The 24,224-nt window shown below is 48.4% G+C and overlaps 1 protein-coding gene across 1 annotated transcript; it reads left to right on the top strand.

Moving 5' to 3' along the window:
• Nucleotides 1-21,728: 21,728 nt before the first annotated feature.
• LOC123134244 (transcription factor MYB30) lies at nt 21,729-22,855 on the top strand. Its single transcript, XM_044553524.1, has one exon. The coding sequence runs from the start codon at nt 21,871-21,873 to the stop codon at nt 22,600-22,602; it is 732 nt and encodes a 243-aa protein (XP_044409459.1). The 5' UTR covers nt 21,729-21,870; the 3' UTR covers nt 22,603-22,855.
• Nucleotides 22,856-24,224: the final 1,369 nt, after the last annotated feature.

Here is a 24,224-nt window from a genome sequence, read left to right as displayed (position 1 = left end):
TCACCCCGTTTCATTTGTTTTTGGTTTGGTTAGGGTCTCGGGCTTAGGGTTTAGGATTTAAGGTTTAAGTTTTAGTTTTTGAAACTTGGTAGATTTATGATTCATTCCTATCAAGTTTTAGTAGTTGAAACTTGGTGAAGTTCTTAAAACTTGTCAAAACGTATTCAAGAGTGGTCTTAGTTAAAGCCCTCGTCGCAAGGAACACAAATATGCAAATGAAACACAAACTGAACTTTCAGTTCAAAAAATATAATAGATTCAAATTGCAAGTCAAAAAAAAAGCATGGGAGTGAGTTGGGTGGAGCTGCTAAAAGCTGCACGCATGAACCCATCTAAGATAATTAAGGATTAAAGCACAGGCAAAGACCAAACCAATTTATAAATAATGAGGCAATCGGACGGTCAGAGATATGCGTGCGCCCGCACCCGCGTGTCACAAATCCTCTTTCAGGTAGAGGCAACGCGCACACAACAATTGGTCTCTAAAGTATTAAAAAAGAAAGCAAGAATGAGAGGGATCATGCAGGCGCCAGGGCAGTACAACAATCTATCTAGCCAATAGCCCATCCAACCCATGGTTGGTTCTCACATGCCATATATTTTACTTATTACGTATGGAGCTGCTTGAAGACTTGATGCTTAGATTGAGCAGGTCTTAAATTCTTGCAAGTTGGCGCTGTCATTTTCCGCAGCCGGGATCGATCCTTGATAGGCCCTCGTCTAGATTTTCTGGAGGTTTCCTTGGTCACTTTCGTCGTCCACTTGTTGGGCAGATACTGATAGATCAAGGACCCAAGCTGGTGCGTGCTATGCTACTTTTGTTGGATATATGAGCAATTTACCGAATGATTTTATTAACAGAAATAGTAGATAAAACATGGCTAGAATAGCAAATATAAAGCAAGTCATGCAATCTGACAGAGAGAAGGTAAACATCGTTTGCATATATGAACTTGAGGTAAACACATCTAGCACAGTCACTAGATGAAGGTGCTTATACGACATAGAGCCTAACATACGTAGGACAGAAACTAGAGCCAAGAACTGTAGTAGGACTTCTAACAGAAAGCAGAAGAACACGTACGGCACAGCAGCAGCAGGAGCGCTGGACTTGGGGTCGGTGTCCTCGCCTGCCATGTCGTCGAGGAAGTCGTGGACGTCGGGGAAGAAGTCGTCGTCAGGAAAGTAGTCGTCGGCGACCGGATTGTCCGTGATGAAGCAGCCAGTAGTCGCGCAGAGCGCTCCCCAAAAACCTTATCACCCTTCTTCCGTACAGGACTCAAAGAGTGCGGTTTCGGAGGCCTACTGTCCCGACCTGCGGTGCACGCCGCAAGCCGGGATGGAGAAGATCGTAGCAGCAGCGCAGTGCTCAGGAACCGGTGGCGAGAGGAAGAAGTAGTTCTGGTGCGTCTCTCTGAGAGGAGCGACCTCCCTTTTATAGGCGCAAGAGAAGGAGGCGAGAGGTTGCGCCGGGAGCTGAAGGGAATGCGGGAGACGAAATGAACAGACAACAGCCGAAGAGGCGAGCCGTTCGAATTCAGTGTCCAGGCACGGACAAAAAAGTTTCAGCTTCCGAGTGACCTTTCGCATACCCGTAGTGCGTGGCAAAAATTTAGACATCGGCTCGTTCCCGCAACCCGCGTCGCGTCGTGTCGTGACGAGGCGAGGCGAGGCGTGGCGTGGCGTGGCGAGGCGGGCGGCGGAGGAGGAGCGTGCGTGGATGTCCCTCTTGTTCTTATGCTCATACAAGTGGGGAAGGAGCCTCCCTTATAAGGAGGTCCAACTCCCTCTAAACTAGCAATGTGGGACTAAACTTTAGTAGTATCCCTTGCCTTGCACAAATGGGCTAAGTGGGCCTCTAGGATTTATTAGGAATTTCTGAAATAGTTATTGGGCTGCTCCAATATAGACTAAATTCCAGCAATCCCCCACCAGATCCCAGAGGCACACAGAAATTTGCCTTTGGTTCCAAAACACTGTTTTATATACCGGTATTGCAGTGGAGACTGTTAAGTTGAACTTCCACCTAGAGCTCTATGCTACACTAGTAAGCAACTTGAACAGTGGACTGGGCCTTGAACTGCAAGTTTTCTGCGAATCTAGCTTCACATAAAGCCTTGACCGATACGTGGCTACCGTGGGTCTTCCCCGCGGGTGGAGCTTATGCGTCATACTCCATGACCTTTCATGAGTTTACTAGAGAGAACCCTACTCTCATAGATTACGACGTTTGACAATCAGACTCATATAGGTGTGTTCTTCAAAAGATATTCTGCAGGACAACATCTCTGCTTCAAAGAGCCACTTAGAACACATTAAGATATACATCAACCTGCCATGCAGATTAGGAGAGTATTGCATCTTCATGGAGTGGTATTTTAAAAATAAGGATACTCTCCTTTCAGTTGACCAACAGCTTGTCTTCCACATCTAATTCACGGGATCTCCGATCACAAAGAATAGGTTACCACTGTGAACAACTCATATTGTGGGTCTCATACCTATCTCCCTCGATGCATTATCTATCACATTACGTGATAGACCCTTAATGAAAGGATCTGCCAGATTTTTAGACGTTTGGATATAATCCAATGCAATAACTCCGGAGTTTCTCATTTTCCTGACAGACTTTAACCTTCTCTGAACGTGTCTTGATGACTTCATGTTATCCTTAGAGCTGTTCACTTTCGTGATCACAGTTTGATTGTCACAGTTCATAAGGATACCCGGTACAGGTTTCTCAACAACCGGCAAGTCATTCAAGAGTCGGCGAAGCCAATCTGCTTCGACCGTAGCTGTATCTAGTGCTGTGAGTTCTGCTTCCATAGTTGACCTCGTTAAGATGGTCTGCTTGCAAGACTTCCAAGAAACAGCGCCACCTCCATGAGTGAACACATATCCGCTCGTGGCCTTTATCTCATCAGCATCTGAGATCCAGTTTGAGTCACTATACCCTTCAAGCACCTTTGGGTGCCCAGTGTAGTGAATTCCATAGTTTACAGTGCCTTTCAAATAACGCAAAACTCTCTCTAGAGCTTTCCAATGCACATCTCCCGGTTTTGAGACAAACCGGCTCAGCTTGCTAACAGCAAAAGAGATGTCAGGTCTTGTAGCACTGGCTAAGTACATAAGCGAGCCAATAATCTGAGAATACTTCAATTGATCTCTAGCAATTCTTCGATTCTTTCGAAGCAGCACGCTAGCATCATATGGTGTTGGAGAGGGCTTGCAGTCACTATAGCCAAAGCGACTCAAGATCTTTTCCACATAGTGAGATTGAAGCAATGTAATCCCACCATCATCATCTCTCAACAACTTGATGTTCAGAATGACATCAGCCACTCCTAAATCTTTCATCTCAAAACAGCGAGATAGAAAATCCTTGACCTCCTTAATAACATTCAGATTTGTTCCAAAAATCAGTATGTCATCAACATACAAGCAAAGCATAACTCCCTCGCCCCCACCATGGCGATAGTACACACATTTGTCAGCTTCGTTCACAACAAAGCCTGCAGCTGTTAAAGTTCTTTCGAACTTCTCATGCCACTGTTTGGGTGCTTGCTTGAGTCCGTACAAAGACTTCAGCAATTTGCACACTTTCCCTTCCTGACCATCTATTACAAACCCATCTGGTTGTTTCAGATAAATTTCCTCATCCAACTCTCCATTCAGAAAAGCAGTCTTAACATCCATTTGATGAACGAGAAGACCATGTGAGGCAGCTAGTGAAAGTAGAACTCGAATAGTGGTCAGTCGAGCCACAGGTGAGTAAGTATCAAAGAAATCTTCACCTTCCTTTTGGGTATAACCCTTAGCCACGAGCCGAGCCTTGTACTTTTCAATAGTACCATCAGGCCTAAGCTTCTTCTTGAATACCCATTTGCATCCTATAGGTTTGCACCCATAAGGACGATCAGTTATCTCCCAAGTTTCATTCGCCAAGATGGAATCCATCTCGCTACGAACTGCTTCCTTCCAGTAGTCAGCATCTTCAGATGCATAAGCCTCTGAAATAGAACTGGGAGTGTCATCTATGAGATACACAAGAAAATCATCACCAAAGGACTTTGCAGTCCTCTGTCTCTTGCTCCTAATAGGAACTTCATTGTTCTCCTCCACGGGATTTTCAAAGTGTTCCATCGAAATGGCAGGTTCGGTAATTGTAACTGGTTCCTGATTCGATGAACTAGGCATCTCTTGGTTAGATGAGGTAGCCATATCCTTCATGGGAAAGATATCTTCAAAGAAAGTCGCATCATTCGACTCCATGATCGTACCGATATGTATGTCAGGTACCTCAGATTTTACAACCAAGAATCTATAGCCAATGCTATGAAAAGCATATCCCAAGAAAACACAATCCACAGTCTTTGGTCCAAGTTTCCGCTTCTTTGGAATTGGAACATTGACTTTCGCCAAACAACCCCATGTTCGCAGATAAGAGAGTTTTAACCTTTTCTTCTCCCATTCCTCGAATGGAGTTATCTCTTTGTTCTTTGTGGGAACTCGATTTAGGACATGACATGCTGTCAATATCGCCCCCCCCCACCATGCCTTGGAGAGACCCGATGTGTCTAACATGGCGTTAACCAAATCAGTTAGAGTACGGTTCTTTCTTTCAGCCACCCCATTTGACTGAGGTGAGTAGGGAGGCGTCCTCTCATGGATTATACCATGTTCCACACAAAAAGCATTAAATTCATTGGAAAAATACTCCCCACCACGGTCGGACCTAAGCCTCTTGATTTTCCGATCAAGTTGGTTTTCCACTTCAGCTTTATAGATCTTGAAAAAGTTCAAAGCCTCATCCTTAGATTTCAGAAGATACACACAACAGTATCTAGTGGAGTCGTCAATTAACGTCATGAAATGTTTTTTTCCACCTTTTTTCAAAACACCATTCATTTCACATAGATCTGAATGTATAAGTTCTAGTGGTGCAAGATTTCTCGTCTCCGCAGTCACATGAGACTTACGAGGTTGCTTAGCTTGCACACACACTTGACACTTAGATCCCTTAACGGTGGTGAAACTAGGGATTAAGTTCAACTTCGCTAGTCGCGACATGCAACCAAAGTTAACATGACAAAGTCGTGAATGCCACACATTTGATTCACTATTGTTGCAAATATGATTAACAACTTTATTGCAAACGTCTGATAAGGATAAACGAAACAGGCCTCCTGACTCATAGCCTTTACCAACAAAGGTTCCATACTTGAATATTACAAATTTATTTGACTCGAAGACAAGCTTATAGCTATCTCTACACAGAAGAGATCCGCTAACAAGATTTTTATTGACGGAGGGGACATAATGCACGTTCTTCAGCCGCACGATCTTCCCCGAAGTAAACTTCAGATCGACCGTGCCAACACCACGAACAGAAGCACTTGAACGGTTGCCCATTAGCACGGTTGAAGTCCCTGCGGTCTGATAAGACGAAAACATGGAAATATCACCGCATACATGCACATTAGCACCCGTGTCAATCAACCAATCAGGAGAATGACATACTGAAAGAATAGTGGGAAATATACCATACCCAGCATCCTTCATGTCAATGTCCCCGATGACAACATTAGCGGTCTTGCCGCCTTTCCCAGGATGACGCTTGTCATAGCGATTGGGGCAACCAGGAGCCCAATGATCAGGATCTCCACACACGTGACAAGCACCTTTCTTCTTGTCATTCTTCTTCTTGAAGTTCGTGTGCTGCACAGCCTTATTCTTCCCATCAAACTTTCCTTTACCATCAAACTTGCCCTTGTTCTTGAACTTGTGGGACTGGAAGTTTTTCTTCTGTACCAGATTGGCACTAGATCCTCCCTCAATACCTCGAGCACGTGTGTCCTTTGCTCTCGCCTTTTCTTCCACATCAAGAGTACCAATGAGATCCGGAACGGAAAACTCCTGTCTCTTATGTTTCAGTAAGGTAGCAAAGTTCCTCCATGAAGGAGGAAGCTTAGTGATGATACCCCCGGCAACAAACTTGTCCGGTAGCATGCAGTTGAAGTGCTCAAGTTCTCTAGCAAATGACTGTATCTCGTGAGCCTGCTCAACCACGGAGCGCTCTTCAGTCATCCTGTAATCATAGAATTGCTCCATGATGTACAGCTCAGTGCCGGCATCCGAGACCCCAAACTTGGTCTCGAATGCGTCCCACATATCTTTTCCATTGTCAATTGACGCATAAGCATCAACTATGTTCTCACCAAGAACACTCAAGAGAGCAGCCTTAAACAAGGTATCCATTTTCTGAAAAGCTTGTGCCTGTTGGGCATCTTGCTCTCCTTCAGGTTTGCCAAGAGTGGCATCATAGCAGCTCATGGTCTGAAACCATAAGACTGCTCTCACACCCCACCTCTTATAGTGGATACCCTCAAACATGGGAGGTTTCATGAAAGCAGCAAAACCACTCGGGGTAAATTGCCTATAATAAGGTTTTTGGATTGTTGGATATATGAGCAATTTACCGAATGATTTTATTAACAGAAATAGTAGATAAAACATGGCTAGAATAGCAAATATAAAGCAAGTCATGCAATCTGACAGAGAGAAGGTAAACATCGTTTGCATATATGAACTTGAGGTAAACACATCTAGAACAGTCACTAGATGAAGGTGCTTATACGACATAGAGCCTAACATACGTAGGACAGAAACTAGAACCAAGAACTGTAGTAGGACTTCTAACAGAAAGCAGAAGAACACGTACGGCACAGCAGCAGCAGCAGCGCTGGACTTGGGGTTGGTGTCCTCGCCTGCCATGTCGTCGAGGAAGAAGTCGTCATCAGGAAAGTAGTCGTCGGCGACCGGATCGTCCGTGATGAAGCAGCCAGTAGTCGCGCAGAGCGCTCCCCAAAAACCTTATCACCCTGCAAGCCGGGATGGAGAAGATCGTAGCAGCATCGCAGTGCTCAGGAACCGGTGGCGAGAGGAAGAAGTAGTTCTGGTGCGTCTCTCTGAGAGGAGCGACCTCCCTTTTATAGGCGCAAGAGAAGGAGGCGAGAGGTTGCGCCGGGAGCTGAAGGGAATGCGGGAGACGAAACGAACAGACATAATTTAGACATCGGCTCGGCTCATTCCCGCAACCCGCGGCGCGTCGTGGCGAGGCGAGGCGAGGCGGGCGGCGAAGGAGGAGCGCGCGTGGATGTCCCTCTTGTTCTTATGCTCATACAAGTGGGGAAGGAGCCTCCCTTATAAGGAGGTCCAACTCCCTCTAAACTAGCAATGTGGGACTAAACTTTAGTAGTATCCCTTGCCTTGTACAAATGGGCTAAGTGGGCCTCTAGAATTTATTAGGAATTTCTGAAATAGTTATTGGGCTGCTCCAATATAGACTAAATTCCAGCAACTTTGACCACGGAAATTAGCTGAAGAAATTTGGTGCATTCGGAAAATCAAGTGGTATGTAGCAGTATGCATTCAATATTTTTTTTTTCAGAAGCCGCCACTAATCCAAGGCGGCACAGACGCATACGTGGGTGCACACGCACGTCTACATGCTTAGTACTCATCTGCAGACGTTCCGCCAGTTGCTGTAGACTAGAACACAGCTGATCAGATGCCAGTTCGTCGGCAGCCGGGCTACAGTGAGAGTAATCTTGTACCCATCTGCATGCCAGCTCATACGTTCGGCACGACAAGTTAACACAAGAAACATTGAAATCTGGAAGTGTCTATGACCATGAGAAAGCAATCTGATCTGTCTAGTTTATCATTTTAATCAATCAACGAGCCGTAAACGCTGGGTCTCTCTTAGTTGAATTGTTCAGTGAGGCCACGACGGCGCGTCGATCGCAAGCGAAGGCGTGTTAGACTATATTTACATGTGTATATTGTAACGTTGTATACCACCTCATTATATATATATGTGATAGGCCACCCTTAGAGGGTTGTGCCGGTTCCCCCAAAGCCTATTGTCTTACATGGTATCACGCTACGTTACGTCCGCTTCCGCCTAAAAACCCTAAACCGCCGCCGCCGCCGTCACCGCCGCCGCCGCCGCGCCCGCCGTCGCCGTCGCCCGACTGCTATGACGTCCGCCGCTGCGTCCGGCTCCACCGCCACCGGTTTTCTGCCGGCCTCCCTCGCGGCACTTCTCTCGAGGCCGCTGGATGCCGCCTCCCTTCAGGCGCCGATCGAGACACGGAGCGTCGGCTCCCTCTTCGCGCTCCCGCCGGCTGCTACTTCGCCCGGGCAGGCGCTTGTGGCCCACACCGCCGCCGCCCCGTCAACCGCGGCTGTCGCGCCCTCGGCCACTGCGCCGCTGGTGGCGGAGGACGTCGCGCTGGCAGGCTTCGCGGCGTCAGCCGCGGCCATCGCGCCCTCTGTCACCGCGCCGGCTGCCCCTCTGACTGTCTCCACGGTGGTCTCACCTCAGCCAGTCTCCTCGATGGGATCGCAGCCGCCGCCGCCGTTTCACTTCGGCCGTCTCATCACCATCAAGTTGTCGTCGGACAATTACATCTTCTGGCGCGCGCAGGTTCTTCCGCTTCTTGGGAGTCACTATCTACTTGGCTATGTCGACGGCTCTCTCCCTTGCCCTCCTGCGCTGGTTGACAGCGTGCACGGTCCGGTCTATAATCCGGCTCACCGTGTCTGGACAAGGCAGGATCAGGCGAACCTCTCCTCCATCCAGGGGTCGCTCTCTCCGGCCGTTGCTGGGCTTGTTGTCTTCGCCAAGACGTCCCACGAGGCATGGACTATTTTTGAGCGCTCGTTTGCGGCACAATCGCAGGCTCGTGTATCTGGGCTCCGTCGCCAACTTGGGGAGTGTCAGAAGCTTGACTCCACTGCCACTGAGTTCTACAACAAAGTCAAGAGTCTCGCCGACACGCTGGCCTCCATTGGACAGCCCCTCACCGACTCCGAGTTCAACTCGTTTATTGTCAATGGTCTTGATGAGGAGTATGATGCCCTAGTCGAGATCATCAATGAGAGGGGCAACTCCACGCCCATGCCAGCACACGAGGTCTTTTCACGCCTCCTGCTTACTGAGCAACGAGTTGAGACGCGCCGATCCAGGGGCAACGGCGCCCTCTCGGCAAACGCCGCCACCAAGGGTGGTCGCTCCTCTGCTTCATCCAGGGCTCCTTCGGGGCAGTCACCACCACCCGCCTCGGCCCCTCCTCCTACTGCGATGCTACCAGGGGCTGGCGGTCCACGTGTGTGCCAGCTTTGTGGTCGCGATGGGCACTGGGCCTCGAAGTGTCACAAGCGCTTCCAGCGGGGTTTTCTTGGTCTCGGCAATGACGGGAAGGATACACGCAACTTTGCTCGTCAGGTCGCCATGGCTGATCGTCCGCCGCCGCAGAAGCCACAGGGACACACTCAGTCCTACTCCATTGATCCCCACTGGTACATGGACTCTGGGGCGACAGAGCACCTGACCAGTGAGATGGGGAAGCTTCACACTCGTGAACCCTACCATGGCTCCGACAAGATCCACACCGCCAATGGAGCAGGTATGCACATCTCTCATATTGGTCAAGCATCACTTGTCACTAGACATGCCAATAGGAGTCTTCAACTTCGCAATGTTCTTCGAGTTCCATCTGTGACACGTAATCTTCTTTCAGTTCCTAAACTCACTCGTGATAATAATGTGCTTTGTGAATTTCATCCTTTTGATCTTTTTATTAAGGATCGGGGCACGAGGGACATTCTTCTTAGTGGGCGGCTCTGCCAAAGTCTCTATCGTCTGGAGCATCCTGGTGTCGCTCGCGTCTTCAGTGGAGTTCGGGTATCTCCGTCACAGTGGCATGCTCGTCTTGGTCACCCGGCCACACCTATTGTCCGGCATGTTTTGCGTCGTCATGAGCTTCCTAGTGTGTCTAGTAATAAAGATGTAGCAGTGTGTGATGCTTGTCAGCAGGGGAAGAGTCATCAACTTCCTTTTTCGGAGTCCAGTCGTGAGGTGAAACATCCTTTAGAACTTGTGTTTTCAGATGTATGGGGTCCTGCTCAGACTTCTGTTAGTGGTCATAATTACTATATCAGTTTTGTTGATGCTTACAGCCGCTTTACCTGGCTTTATCTTATCAAACGTAAATCTGATGTGTTTGACATTTTTGTTCAGTTCCAAAAACATGTTGAACGCCTTCTCAAGCACAAAATTGTTCATGTTCAGTCGGACTGGGGTGGCGAGTATCGCAACCTCAACTCCTTTTTTCAGTCGCTTGGGATCACTCACCGTTTAGCATGTCCACATACACATCAGCAGAATGGTTCAGTAGAACATAAGCATCGTCACATTGTTGAAGCTGGTCTGACTCTTTTGGCCCATGCATCTGTTCCGTTTCATTTTTGGAGTGATGCTTTCACCACTGCATGTTTTCTCACCAATCGTACTCCCACTCGTGTTTTGAATATGAAGACTCCCATTGAAGTTCTCCTTAATGAACAACCGGACTACACCTTTCTCAAGGTGTTTGGGTGTGCTTGCTGGCCCCATCTCCGTCCATATAACAAGCGTAAGCTCGAGTTTCGTTCCAAGAAGTGTGTTTTTCTTGGTTATAGCTCTCTTCATAAAGGATACAAATGTCTTCATGTGCCCACTAATCGTGTCTACATCTCTCGGGATGTTGTGTTTGATGAGCATGTTTTTCCCTTTGCCAAACTCCCTGTATCCACTACCGAGCCACCTGTCATGCATTCATCCTCTATTGCTTCTGACCAATTTGATGATGTTGCATATTCTCCTCTATTGTTGCCTAACCATGGTGCAGGCACTGGTCGTGGGGCTCGTTTGGAGATTCTGGAAGTGCCATCTTCCTCTTCGTCGCCATCGCCTTCATCCTCGGCACCTTCTGTTGTGCATGAGGAGCACATGGCGCCCCTGCATGGCCTCGGTTTCCGTGCTCATGCACGGCCGATCGACGTCCTGGCCCGGTCGCCTCTGGCTTCTGGGCTGCCTTCGCCATCGTCGCACCCTGCAACCCCGCCGACTGGGCCGGCCTCCTCGATCCCCGTCTCGCCCAGGGCGTCGGGGCAGTCATCATCAGGCCTGGCCTCGCCCGCCCCTGCCTCGCCTAGGGTGTCTGGGCCCTTCTCACCAGGGCCGGCCTCGCCTGCTCTCGCCTCACCAAGGCCGTCTGGGCCGGTGTCACCGGAGCTGGCCTCGCCCACTCTCGGTTCGCCCATGGCCTCTGAGCCCCTGTCGTCGGGCCAGTCTTCGCCATGCAGCCCGGAGTCGTCTGTCCCGAGCTCGCTTGAGGTGATTCCTGCATCTCCGGCGACCGTCACGTCTCCGTCACCTTCGCCTCCGCCGGCTCCTGCTGCTGCTCTACGTCCACATACGCGCAGTCGGAGTGGCATTTTTCAGCCTAAGCAACGTCACGATGGCACAGTTGCTTGGTTAGCGGCGTGCATGTCTGCTGCTCTCGCAGATCCATCCTCTGAGCCACGCACGTATCAAGCTGCTATGCGCATTCCTCATTGGAGAGAGGCCATGGAGCAGGAGTATCAAGCGCTTCTTCGCAATCAGACATGGACTCTTGTTCCTCCACAATCACGGGTAAATGTCATTGATTCCAAATGGGTTTTCAAAGTGAAGAGGCATTCTGATGGGTCCATTGAGCGCTATAAGGCTCGTCTGGTTGCTCATGGTTTTCGACAGCGTTTTGGACTTGACTATGAAGACACCTTCAGTCCAGTGGTCAAACCTACTACCATCAGACTTCTTCTCTCTCTGGCTATTACTCGAGGTTGGTTTCTTCGTCAGCTTGATGTTCAAAATGCTTTTCTTCATGGTGTCTTGGCGGAGGAGGTTTACATGCGCCAGCCTCCGGGTTTCTCTGATCCGGATCGCCCTGATCATCTCTGTCGTCTGTCCAAGGCAATTTATGGTCTGAAGCAGGCTCCTCGTGCTTGGCATGCTCGTCTTGCAATGGCTCTTCGTGCTCATGGTTTTGCATCATCAACTGCTGACTCCTCATTGTTTCTTCTTCAAAGGCCTGAGGTTACTATGTACTTGTTGGTCTATGTAGATGATATCATTTTGGTCAGCTCCTCTCAGTCGGCTGCTACTACGCTTGTTCGCTCACTTGGTGCTGATTTTGCGGTCAAGGACCTTGGGAAGCTTCACTACTTTCTTGGTGTGGAGGTTACTTCTCGTGATGCTGGCCTTGTTATGACGCAGAAGAAGTACTCTCTGGATTTGTTGCAGCGAGCTGGGATGCTTAAGTGCAAACCGACGACTACACCCATGTCTACCACTGATAAGCTCAATGCTGTTGATGGTGTGCTTCTTTCTTCTTCTGATGCGACAGAGTACAGGAGTATTGTTGGTGGGCTCCAGTACTTGACGATCACGCGACCAGACATTTCCTATGCTGTTAACCGAGTCTGCCAGTATCTGCAGTCACCCCGTGACACTCATTGGTCTGCTGTTAAGCGGATTTTGCGCTATATTCGTTTCACGGTGGCTCATGGTTTGCATATTCGGCCGTCTGACTCTGCTTGTCTTTCAGCATATTCTGATGTAGACTGGGCTGGCAATCCGGATGACAGGCGATCCACGGGGGGTTATGCTGTCTTCTTTGGCTCTAACCTGATTGCCTGGAGTGCTCGGAAACAGGCTACTGTCTCGCGTAGCAGTAGCAGTACTGAGGCTGAGTATAAGGCTGTGGCCAATGCCACATCAGAGATCATCTGGGTACAGTCCTTGCTTCAGGAGTTAAGTATACCCCAATCACAGCCTCCTGTTCTTTGGTGTGATAACATCGGTGCTACATACCTTTCTGCAAATCCGGTATTCCATGCCCGAACGAAACACATTGAAGTTGACTATCACTTTGTGCGTGAACGTGTCTCTCAGAAGCAACTACAGATCAAGTTTATTTCTTCCAAGGATCAACTTGCTGACATCTTCACCAAGCCATTGCCTTTGCCACAGTTTGAGACTTGCAGGCGCAATCTTACCCTTCTAGATTCATTAGAAAGTGGCTAAGATTGAAGGAGGGTGTTAGACTATATTTACATGTGTATATTGTAACGTTGTATACCACCTCATTATATATATATGTGATAGGCCACCCCTAGAGGGTTGTGTCGGTTCCCCCAAAGCCTATTGTCTTACAAGGCGCACGGATCCGCGACGCCTTGATAAAGACCGAATCAGCTCACAAGATCCCACTTGATTGAGCCGCACTCGTCTAATATTTCCACTCGGTGTGATGTGACGAAGGAGAAAAGGTGGTTTGAACATGGAAGCACAACAAAACCCACGCCGATGACTCTAGAAATGGGGCAGAGATACAACCTTGTAAGAGTTGATTACAGTAATCATCAGAGATATACGGCATTTCCCACACAAGAGTGAAAGCAGGACAGAAGGTAAATGAGTCCTAGGCTTTCCTTTACGGGACCATTTTTTTTCCTGGGAAGCCGAAAAAGTTGTAGCTCTCGTTCAAACAGCTCCACTAGAATGGTCGGCTACGTCCACACGATATAACTTGTTGTTCGTTCGTTAGTTACTCCGCCAAGAAAGGGAAACCGTTAAGAAATAATCTAAAGTTTTTACCTATATTTTTAATACTCACGAGCTGCATTGGCGGTGGACTGATTGCGGGCAATACTCGTCGAGCTCGTGCTACATTGCATCGATCCCAGACCCTTTCACTATCAACTCGAAATTTCCGCTTCGCGACATGTATAATAATTCAAGCATTGGATGTTCCTAATGATGATGATACTTTGAACGTATTATAGAACTCAATGCTATTAACACTCAAGTTTCAACTCTGAAACTTTCAGTTATTGCATTCAGTAATTCGGATGTGCACACTTCCTATTGGTGAAACTATCAACTAAATATATTTTAGTGTAACATCTAGCATTATACGTTTTCTATGGAAACGGTGTGTATTCATATTTTCTATTATATCAACAACAAAAACAAAGTCAGAGTTAGCAGGGTGCAGAGGCCGGGAAGTGAAAATCTCCCCATTTTTAAAGAAGTACAAAAGAGGAGATATCATTGTTATGTGACATGCAGCAAATGGCGCCGGTGTCCCTCTGAGCTCCGCGAGATGCGGATCTCCACCCGCCGGCGCCTGACCTTAGCGCCGGGGTGGTCCGCTCCGGTGCCGGCCGGATCTGGATCGCGATTTTCTTGCCTCCGTGCAGATGACGGAGGTGAGGACTCCTCGACGGCCGAGACCTCCGAGGCATCGCGCCGGCGTAAGACTGACGAGGAGCTGGCCGCCGAATTTTGGGCCGACATTGGGTATCCTACATTAGCCTCACGAGTATGGGAGAGACCGTCTTCTAGGCGAGGATCTGCTCAGAAGGATTGTGCACAAGAGGTAAACGGTTCTTCGACCTCGCCGGCAATTCATTCGCGGGGGTCGCCGCCGGCTGCATGCCGGCTCGTGAGGGCTCCGGCTATATCTAGGCCTCTGGTACGGCCCTGGATCGGACCTCTCCCTGCCCCCAGAGTCTCTCCCTCTCGTACTCTGGGAGATGCCATGCCCTCGGCCGGCTTGGCGAGGAGGGCGGTGATCACGCCGACGGCGCCTTCGATGTTTCCTGCGACTGGCGTTTCGCCGGACGAGTCAGGGTGGTCGATGGGCCTGGGCCCTCACCCAATCTCAGGTGCATCACATCCGAACCGTTCTTTACGCATGGTTAATCTCAACCGTTGGTTGTTTCATATGTGGAACAGGGACACTCCCCGCAGAAACCCTAATCTTCCTCGATCCTTCGTGGCTGCCGTCTGCTCGGGGATGGGTCGCGACGCGTCCGCGCCGCCGGGCTCTGGGCAGGTCCGACCTGCAGCCGCTGCGCCGATGCCCTTGGACGCCTCCTCATCTGGTGGCGCCCCTGGCTTCGCACATGGGGTGTTCCCCCCGGTGAGCCCTTCTTCCTCCGCTCAAAGTGTCATGCCGAACCTTCCCCAACAGACTCCAGCATCGGGGCAGCAGCAACAACAGATGTATCAAATGCCGCAGCAGTTCTTTCAGCAGCAACCGATGTATCATGCGCTGCTGGGGTACATGCAGCAAATGGCGCCAGTGTACTCATATCAACCAGCCGGCCCTTTCTTGCAACAGAGCCATGGTCACCCCACTGATGTCCAGCCAATGGCCTTTAACGCTGGTCTGGCAAACTCGGCGGCCGGAGTTCAGACAGGGAATATCCGTCCTAGGAAATCGAAGGGAGGAAAAGGAAATCGGCCTAAGAACCGTGCGGGAAACGCCCCGATCATCGCTGCTCCACCCACCTTGCCTTATCATGGCATACAAGGTGCTCCGGCTTTTGTCTCGGGGCCTCTTGTGACTGCTGCTCCTCTTATGGCACCGGCTCAACAACAACATGATGTGGCTCAAGCGGCACCTGCTCCCAGGGTGAACACGGTAATGACCAAGTTATGGTGTACCAAGTGTCAGTCCGCCAGACATGTGGCTTCAGATTGTGAAACACAGCAGTATTGTTTCATCTGTAACAAGGCGAACCATCCGATGACTACTCGGCGGTGTCCAGCTCTCAAGATGCCTAAGCCGGTGGCGATGCTTTGTGGCTATGGGACTGAGAGCATGGCCTTCTTTCAGATGCCTGACAATGTTTGCAGGGCAGACCTCGCACCACAATCCTCCCCAACGGCTCTTGTTTCGATCTCGGGAGGCTCTATCTCTTCGAGCATTGTGGAGGCAGAGGTTGCTAAGATCGCTCAATATCAGCAACAGTGGACGTGGGAGGCTATCCCTCATGGCCAGAATGCTTTTATCATGTCTTTTCCCAGTGACGAGGTGCTCCTGAGAGTTACTGGTTTCACGGTCTTCATCAAATCACATAATGTCACTTTGGAGTTCAAGGCTTGTCATTCCGAGGAGATTCCGAATCGTTCTGAGCTTATTCCAGTTTGGGTGCATGTACACGGAGTTCCTCACGCTCTCCGGCATTTCTTGGGTCTCTGGGCAGTTGGCTCTGTTATTGGCGCCACTCTTGACGTCGACCTCCTTTGCTTGCGCCGCCGTGGTATTGTGAGGATTCAGGTTGGCGTGCTTAATCTTGATGCTTTTAAGATGAGCCCTGTCAACTCCCTCTCGTCGGATGTGGTTGTTCAGAAGAAGGGCTATGAATTTCGGTACACTCTGGAAGATGATGATTTCCGTGTGGATGCTGATTTTGTGCCTCGTGTTTGGGAGCATGGCGATGATACGGAAGGGGACAAGGAGCATGATCGAGAGGACACTTCAAGGGCTGATGACAAGAGCAAGAGGCCGAAAGTGTCTTCGTCATCAGCTAACACGGCGGCATCATCTTCCTTGGGAGGAGTGGTTCCAATGCAAATCACCTCTTCCACGACCGTTCCTGCCAGTACACATCCATGCTTGGCATCGCGGCCTTTGTCGGGGGACCCGCCAGCGGCAACGGGGCTCGTGCCGCCCAGAACCCTCCCTCGCTTTCCAGCTCTGCACCGCCTCCACCGTCTCAATCGGATGCTTCGCCCATGTCAGCTATTCGGACATGGGTTGATGGGCCTGCGGCGCCCTTGGCGATGGGATCACCGTCGGAGGCTGCTTTGGAGCATCTGACGACACCGACATCGGCTTCTTCTCGGTCTTCTGGTCGTCGGGGTGTGATTTTCTCCCCGGCGGTGCGTGCAGATCATGACATGGCCTTGGCGACGCTTCGGGCGCTGTCTCCTGCGCCGCCGTCGCAGTACGAGGAGGCTGCTCCTACGAACACTGTCATGGAGGATGAGCTGCAGCTTTCATGGTCTCCCGCAGCGTCGACGGGGCCGGCGCTGTCTCCTGCGTCGCCGCCGCGGGATGAGGAGGCTGCTCCTTGTATCGCTGTTATGGAGGATGAGCTGCAGCGTTCTAGGTCTCCCGCTACTACGCCGGAGCCGTCTACACCACCTTTCCGGCCCTCTGGGATGCGGGTTGCTTCGGAGTTTACTCCTTCACCGCCTAGACGTAGCGGCCGCCATGTTGTGGGGGCTGATGGGGCCTCTGCCACTGATGAGGATTCCATGCAGAGGGCCATGCGTAGAACGGCATCGCGGAACCTCGACTTTGATGGTACGTCTCCTTGCAAATCATTTCTATCTTTTGATAAAGCCAAAATGTCTTCAAATATTGCTAGCCTTGGTATTTCATTCGGTAGAAATGATACAGTAGTTGATTTCTCAGTTAAAGCTCTTAAGCAAGTGGAGTTCGACCGGCTTACGGTTGCTCCTAGAACGCTTCTGACGGTGGATCCACTAGTATCAGATGAGGAGGATGAGGAGTCCGATGCCAACCATGAAGGCAGACTCCTCTCTCATCTGGTCAATGATACTACAGAGGTAGACTTTGAAGATACCATGCGTGATTCGATGCTTTGTGAGCTCGTTGCATCGGTACGTAAGAACAAGTCTAACTCTGGTAGTAAAAAGGGTCACCCTAAGAAGAAGACCAAAGTATCCAAACGTAATAAAGTTTCTCCATGAAAGGAATGTTTTGGAATAGCAGAGGTCTTGGTGACTTGGCTAAGTACAAACATATTTCCGATTGTGTTAGGGATCATGCCCTCGACTTCGTGGCAATCTCTGAGTGTAGTAAGCGTGACTTTCCAACCCGTGATTTGGACCATTTTTCATGTGGCAAAGATTACGAATGGCATATCCTGCCGCCTTCAGGGAGGTCCGGAGGTATTCTTTTCGGAATACACTCCACTTACTTGGAACTTCTTTCAACTTCAAAGGGGGAGTATCATATTAAATTCCACCTTAGAAACAAATCCGATAATTTCATTTGGAGCTTGGTTGCCGTATATGGTGCTGCTCAAGATGAATTTAAAGCGGCCTTCCTCAAAGAACTTGTCAATACCTGCAGAGAAAATCCTCACCCCATGCTACTTGGGGGGACTTCAATATTTTGCGATACCAGCAGGATAAAAACAATGATAGGTTCGACACTCGATGGCCGTTTCTTTTTAATGCTGTCATTGACAGTCTTGATTTGCGGGCACTCTCTCTCTCGGGGCGCCAATTTACCTGGGCCAACAATAGATATATCCCGACGTTCGAAAAACTTGATCGGGTGCTAGTCACCACAGACTGAGAATTTAAATATCCATTAGCATCAGTGCGGGCTTTGGAGAGAATTGAGGCCTTATCGGATCATGCTCCATTGCTTACTGATTTTGGTCAAGCAGCACCCACTTCGAACCGCCATCAGTTTAAATTTGAACTGGGGTGGCTCACTAGAGAGGGTTTCCCTGAATTGGTTAAAAAGGTGTGGCAACGCCCAACACGGGGTGATACACCAATTCAACGTTGGAATAATCGCATTCGTGCGTTGCGCCAATTCCTCCTCGGATGGGCTAAACACACCGCTGGGACCTTAGATAAGATCGCGGAGGTGAGGCTTCTATCTGCGGCTGAGATTGAGCAAAAAAGTCATCTCAATGAGTAGCTAGCCCGTCTCTTACGCGAAGAGGAAATCAAATGGTACCAACGGTGCAAGAGCGACTCGTTGGTACTTGGGGATGATAACACGAAGTACTTTCAAATTTTAGCCAATGGCAGACATAGAAAGAAACGAATATTCACCCTTGATCAGGACGAGGGTCGCATTGAGGGGGACGCTCCGCTCAAGGACTTTATTACAAAATACTATAAAGACTTGTTTGGTCCTTCCTCGGAAACTACGCTAGAGATGGATGAGTCTATTTGTCATGACATCCAGCAAGTTTCCGCTGCGGAAAATGAATTCCTAACCTCTGCTTTCACTGAGGAGGAAATACGGACTGCGATTTTTCAAATGAAACACAACAAATCTCTGGGACCGGATGGTTTTCCAGCGGAGTTTTATCAATTTTTTTGGGATATGTTAAAGTCTGACCTGGTTCAATTGTTTAATGAACTGCATGCTCATAGACTAGACATCTTCAGACTCAATTTTGGTGAAATTATCCTTTTACCAAAGATAAAGGATGCCAATCGGGTTCAACAATATAGACCGATTTGCTTATTAAACGTGAGCTTTAAAATTTTCACCAAGGTCGCGACTAACCGGCTGAATGGGGTCGCAGACCATGTAGTCAAACCAACACAAACAGCTTTCATGCAAGGACGGAACATCTTAGACGGTGTTGCTGTCCTACATGAAACTGTTCATGAGCTCCACCGTAAAAAGTTGAATGGGGTCATCTTTAAGATTGACTTCGAGAAAGCTTATGATAAGGTGAAGTGGCCTTTTTTGCTTCAAACTCTTCGTATGAAAGGGTTTTCCGATACTTGGTGCCGATGGGTTGAGAACTTTGTGTCTGGAGGTAGCGTGGCTATCAAGGTGAACGATGACGTAGGCAATTATTTCCAGACTAGGAAGGGGCTACGCCAAGGCGACCCCGCATCACCTATCCTTTTCAACATCGTGGCTGATATGCTAGTTACTCTCATTGAGAGGGCCAAGCTAGCTGGTCAAATCACCGGGGCCATTCCTCATCTAGTAGAAGGAGGCATGTCAATCTTACAGTATGCGGATGACACCATTTTGTTTTTGAATCACGACCTAGAAAAGGCTAGAAACCTCAAATTGTTATTATGTGCTTTTGAGGATCTTTCTGGCCTTAAGATAAACTTTCATAAGAGTGAACTTTTCTGCTTTGGCGAAGCTGCAGAAACTTCACAAGAATATGCTGATATTTTTGGATGCCAACTAGGCCAATTTCCGATTCGATATCTAGGTATTCCTATTCATTATCGGCGTTTGACAATCGCTGAATGGAAACATGTTGAAGAGAGACTGGAGAAACGGTTGGCGAGCTGGAAGGCCAAACTCTTGTCCTATGGGGGCCGACTAGTTCTGATCAACTCGGTTCTTACCAACATGGTCCTTTACATGCTATCTTTTTTTCATCTGCCAAAAGGTGTTCTCCAACGCCTTGATTATTTTAGATCAAGGTTTTTTTGGCAGAGTGACAATGAAAAAAAGAAATATCGCTTGGCTAGGTGGAATATATTATGTCATCCTAAAAGCCAAGGGGGACTCGGAATCCAGGATCTTGAGATCAAAAACATTGCATTGCTCAGCAAATGGGTATACAGATTACTCACTGAGGATGGTGTTTGGCAGGAGATCATTCGTAATAAATACGTTGGGTCCAAAGCAATCTCCCAGGTTTACTGGAAACCAGGTGACTCTCATTTTTGGAGTGGGGTTATGAAATCTAAAGAATTCTTTTTCCAATTTGGCACTTTCTCGGTTAGGGACGGCTGCCAGATTCGATTTTGGGAAGACACCTGGCTCGGGACTACTCCTCTAAATGTGCAATACCCAAGCTTATATCGGATAGTTAGACATAAGTTTGTCACGATTAAGCAGGTATTGGGACAAGAACACCCGGATATTTCTTTTCGCAGAACGATTTCTGGACCCCGTCTGACTGCATGGAACGATTTGCTGACTCGTTTGGGAGCTGTCCAACTGTCGGCTGAATCGGACATCTTTAAATGGAACCTGCATCTGAATGGAGGATTTTCGGTTAAATCCATGTATGATGCATTGGTTCATAACGAGGTTCCATCTGATAATAGAAAATTGTGGAAGCTTAAGATTCCTCTAAAAGTGAAAATTTTCCTATGGTTTCTCAACAAAGGAGTTATCTTAACTAGGGACAATCTAGCTCGACGAAACTGGCAAGGCTGCAAAAAATGTGTTTTCTGCAATCATAATGAATCCATTAAACACCTATTTTTTGATTGCAAGTTTGCTAGATCGGTATGGGCAATAGTCCAAATTGCTTCGAATCTATATCCTCCACGCAGCGTACGGAATATGTCCGGCAATTGGTTGAGGGGAATAGATAAACAATTGTCTAAGCACATTCTTGCGGGGGCGGCTGCCTTATGTTGGGCGTTGTGGCTCACCAGGAATGATATTGTTTTTAATCATAAAAGTGTTTCATCTCCTATGCAGGTAATTCATATATGCTCGCGATGGCTCCGTATGTGATCTATCCTGCAGAGGCCGGAGGATAGAGACCTTTTTATGATGGCTTCTACCCGGTTGGAGTGCTCGGCCAGGGACATTTTTTACCCCCATGGATGGCGGTGTGACCTTCGGATTGGACCGGCATCACCTTAGGCCTCTTTTATCTTTTTTCGCTACTGCTGGCGTTTTTTGCCTTTTTACTTTGGCTTCTAGTACTTTGAAACTTTGGCTGTGTGCATCTAGCTATGCAGAGGCCGGGTGATCTTTGATGCGGTTGTATCAACTCGATATTTCAATTCAATGAAAAGCCCTTTATCGAGAAAAAAAGCAAGGTGCTAACTGCCTAAGAAAGAAAGCTAAGTTGTTAAATGAAGCTGTCTATCCAAGAACTAAACTACAGTAGTATGCTGCTCTCTAGTGGCTAGAGAATGATTTTATTCACCAGTAACCGGAAACAGTTATGAAAAATTACTGCAGATAACCATGGAACCAAAAGCACATCACCTTCCTACTTTTTCAAACCGACAAAGCAGGGCACACACGCATGCCTGACACAACAAACTTTTGTACTTCGAGAGAGAAGCCGGGCAATAAACAAGGAAGCAAGCAACGTACTCCATCATCATCCAATAGAAAAAGAACACTAACCACTTGGATATAACGCCACAATTCTCCCTCGTTTTGTCAGCCAATGGCCGCAACTGCTCGGAACCTGCTCCAATTGACCACGTTTTCGCCATCGCCGCGCGCTGAGTACAAATAGCGCAACCCTTCCGCAATCTACACAGCACCAGCCGTATTCTTCCTAGCAGCTCAGGCAGCCATTACCTTCGGACCAGCGTCAACACACTGAGCAATCCATACATCACACACACAGCGCCAGAGGTTTAATTTAATTAATCGGCCGAGAAGAGCAGAGAAGTGAGCAAGGTAGCAAATGGGGAGGTCTCCTTGCTGCGAGAAGACGGGGCTCAAGAGGGGGCCATGGACGGCAGAGGAGGACATGACCCTGGTGGCTCACATCGAGCAGCACGGGCACAGCAACTGGCGGGCGCTGCCGAAGCAGGCCGGCCTGCTGCGCTGCGGCAAGAGTTGCCGCCTCCGGTGGATCAACTACCTGCGCCCCGACATCAAGCGCGGCAACTTCACCGGCGAGGAGGAAGACGCTATCATCCAGCTCCACGCCATGCTCGGCAATAGATGGTCCACCATTGCCGCCAGGCTGCCTGGCAGGACGGACAACGAGATCAAGAACGTCTGGCACACACACCTCAAGAAGCGACTCGACTCGTCCTCGTCCAAGACGTCCGGCCAGGCAGCGCCTAAGCGCAAAGCCAAGAAGCCTGTGGCTGCAGCGAGCACAGCCGATGGCCCGGCCTCCATGCCAGTGTCGTCACCGGAGCAGCCCATCTCGTCGTCCGCCACCGATTACTCGATGCCGTCGTCGTTGGAGAACACAGACAGCTTTACATCGGAGGAGTTTCAGATTGAAGACAGCTTTTGGTCGGAGACACTGGCAATGACGGTGGACAGCTCCGGTTCCGCCATGGAGGCCGGCGTCACCTTGGGCGCAGACAGTGCATCGCCGTCGTCCAGCAACGACGAGATGGACTTCTGGGTCAGACTGTTCATGCAGGCTGGTGAGGTGCAGAGTTTGTCTCAGATTTAGGCAGAGGACATCGGCTCCTCGGCTAGTTTCTTGTTCATTTTTTTGTCTCTCGATATTCTTTAAAATCTTTGGCATCTGATCATTTGGTGGGTGTATACCTGTAAAACGGGAGAGCTTGTGAAGGGAACAATAATCGTTCGTAGCGGTGTTCATCCAGCAAAAAATGTGTCACGGCACGAGTGTTGCAAACTTCTTCTTTGTTGTATGCCTACAAGAATTGGCGTCCAATTGATACCCTTCTGTTTTGGAAAAATATGTCTTTGATTGCTTTGTGATACTAACATTTTAGAAGCTATCAAAAAAAAATAATTGGTTGTCACCGTGGAGGGGTGAAGTTGTAGATGTGTGCTTTCCCCAGTGACCGGCAAAACCAGAGTCTCGGAGATGCCTTGTCAGGAGACAGTCCGGTCGTCCGTTTGGCGGAGCCGGCATGGTTTCGGTAAGCTGGTGGTTTGAAGTTTTTCGTCAAAGTCACTAAGTAGGGAACAACGAGTAGTGCCATTTGAGTTTGTGTTTGTGGCTACCTCGACTAGAGGTGTCTTGGTTTAGGGTGCAAAATGTTCCATGACGATCGGGTGGACTTATTGTAACTATGTGTTCAGTATTTATTTTTCCTTGTTTAACATAACTAACTCAAAATAAATTTAATCTAAATTGCAAAAATGCAAAATCTTTACTTTTGGTTAAAGGAAAAGTGAAATCCTGATTGGTGCTAACTCGCAAAAACAAAACCTTTGATTGACGCCATGGCAGAAGAACTCGAGTTGTCTTTCCTCAAGATAAATGAAACCGATAGTAATGTATGTAGCCTCCAACAAAGATACAAATTGTATACTGTGAATTTTCTTCCCCTGCGTGTTTTTAAAACTTTTGGAAATGATTGTCTACATCAATTAAACGGCCCGACACGCAACCGTGGATATGTATCTTTCGAGCTGTCCTTCATCAATAGATTGCAGATACATGATTATTCTACAAGCTAATCATCACCTACATCGTGCTGTTGGCTAATTTCATAGACAAAGCTTAGTGATCATTCCCAAGGAGAGCAGGTATACGCACGGCCGCCGTCAACGGACTCAAATTAAGCCGCCCCTGTGGGCAGCTAGCGGCCAACTGACAGTTGCCAACTTGAGCGTACAATTGAACAAATACAAGGCTAGACGGCTACCATGCACCGACTGCAACACTTTTTTTGCTAGGAAGACATGTAACTTTATTCAATTATTATAGGTGCAGGTGATGCCAGTGGTTCAACATCAATCTTGTCTGATATATACTTTACATCCATCATATTCTAGATTTTGGCAAAATATAATTTGATTTGAATATGGGTAGGCGAAGGCAAGAAGAAAAGTTAAATTTACTTGAGCGTCTGATAATATATGATTTTGTTTGGCTATGGGTAGTGGAAAGTAAGAAAAAAATATTTAGTTGAGATTTTGGTAAAAAAAATGATTTTGATTGAGCTAATGCAAGATGCGGTTTGGGGAAAAGGACCGGTATGGTTTATATTATTTCAGGTTACTTATGTTGGTTTTTTTTTATTTTGTGCGACATTGGTTGAGACTACCCAAAAAACAATAGAAAACCAAATGAGGTAGGGGGCGTGGGGAGGATAA

The sequence above is a fragment of the Triticum aestivum genome, chromosome 6B, assembly GCF_018294505.1.
Source record: "Triticum aestivum cultivar Chinese Spring chromosome 6B, IWGSC CS RefSeq v2.1, whole genome shotgun sequence".
Classification (NCBI taxonomy): Eukaryota; Viridiplantae; Streptophyta; class Magnoliopsida; order Poales; family Poaceae; genus Triticum; species Triticum aestivum.
The sequence above is the reverse complement of the archived record's forward strand: the minus strand, read 5'-3'. Positions and strand labels throughout refer to the sequence as shown.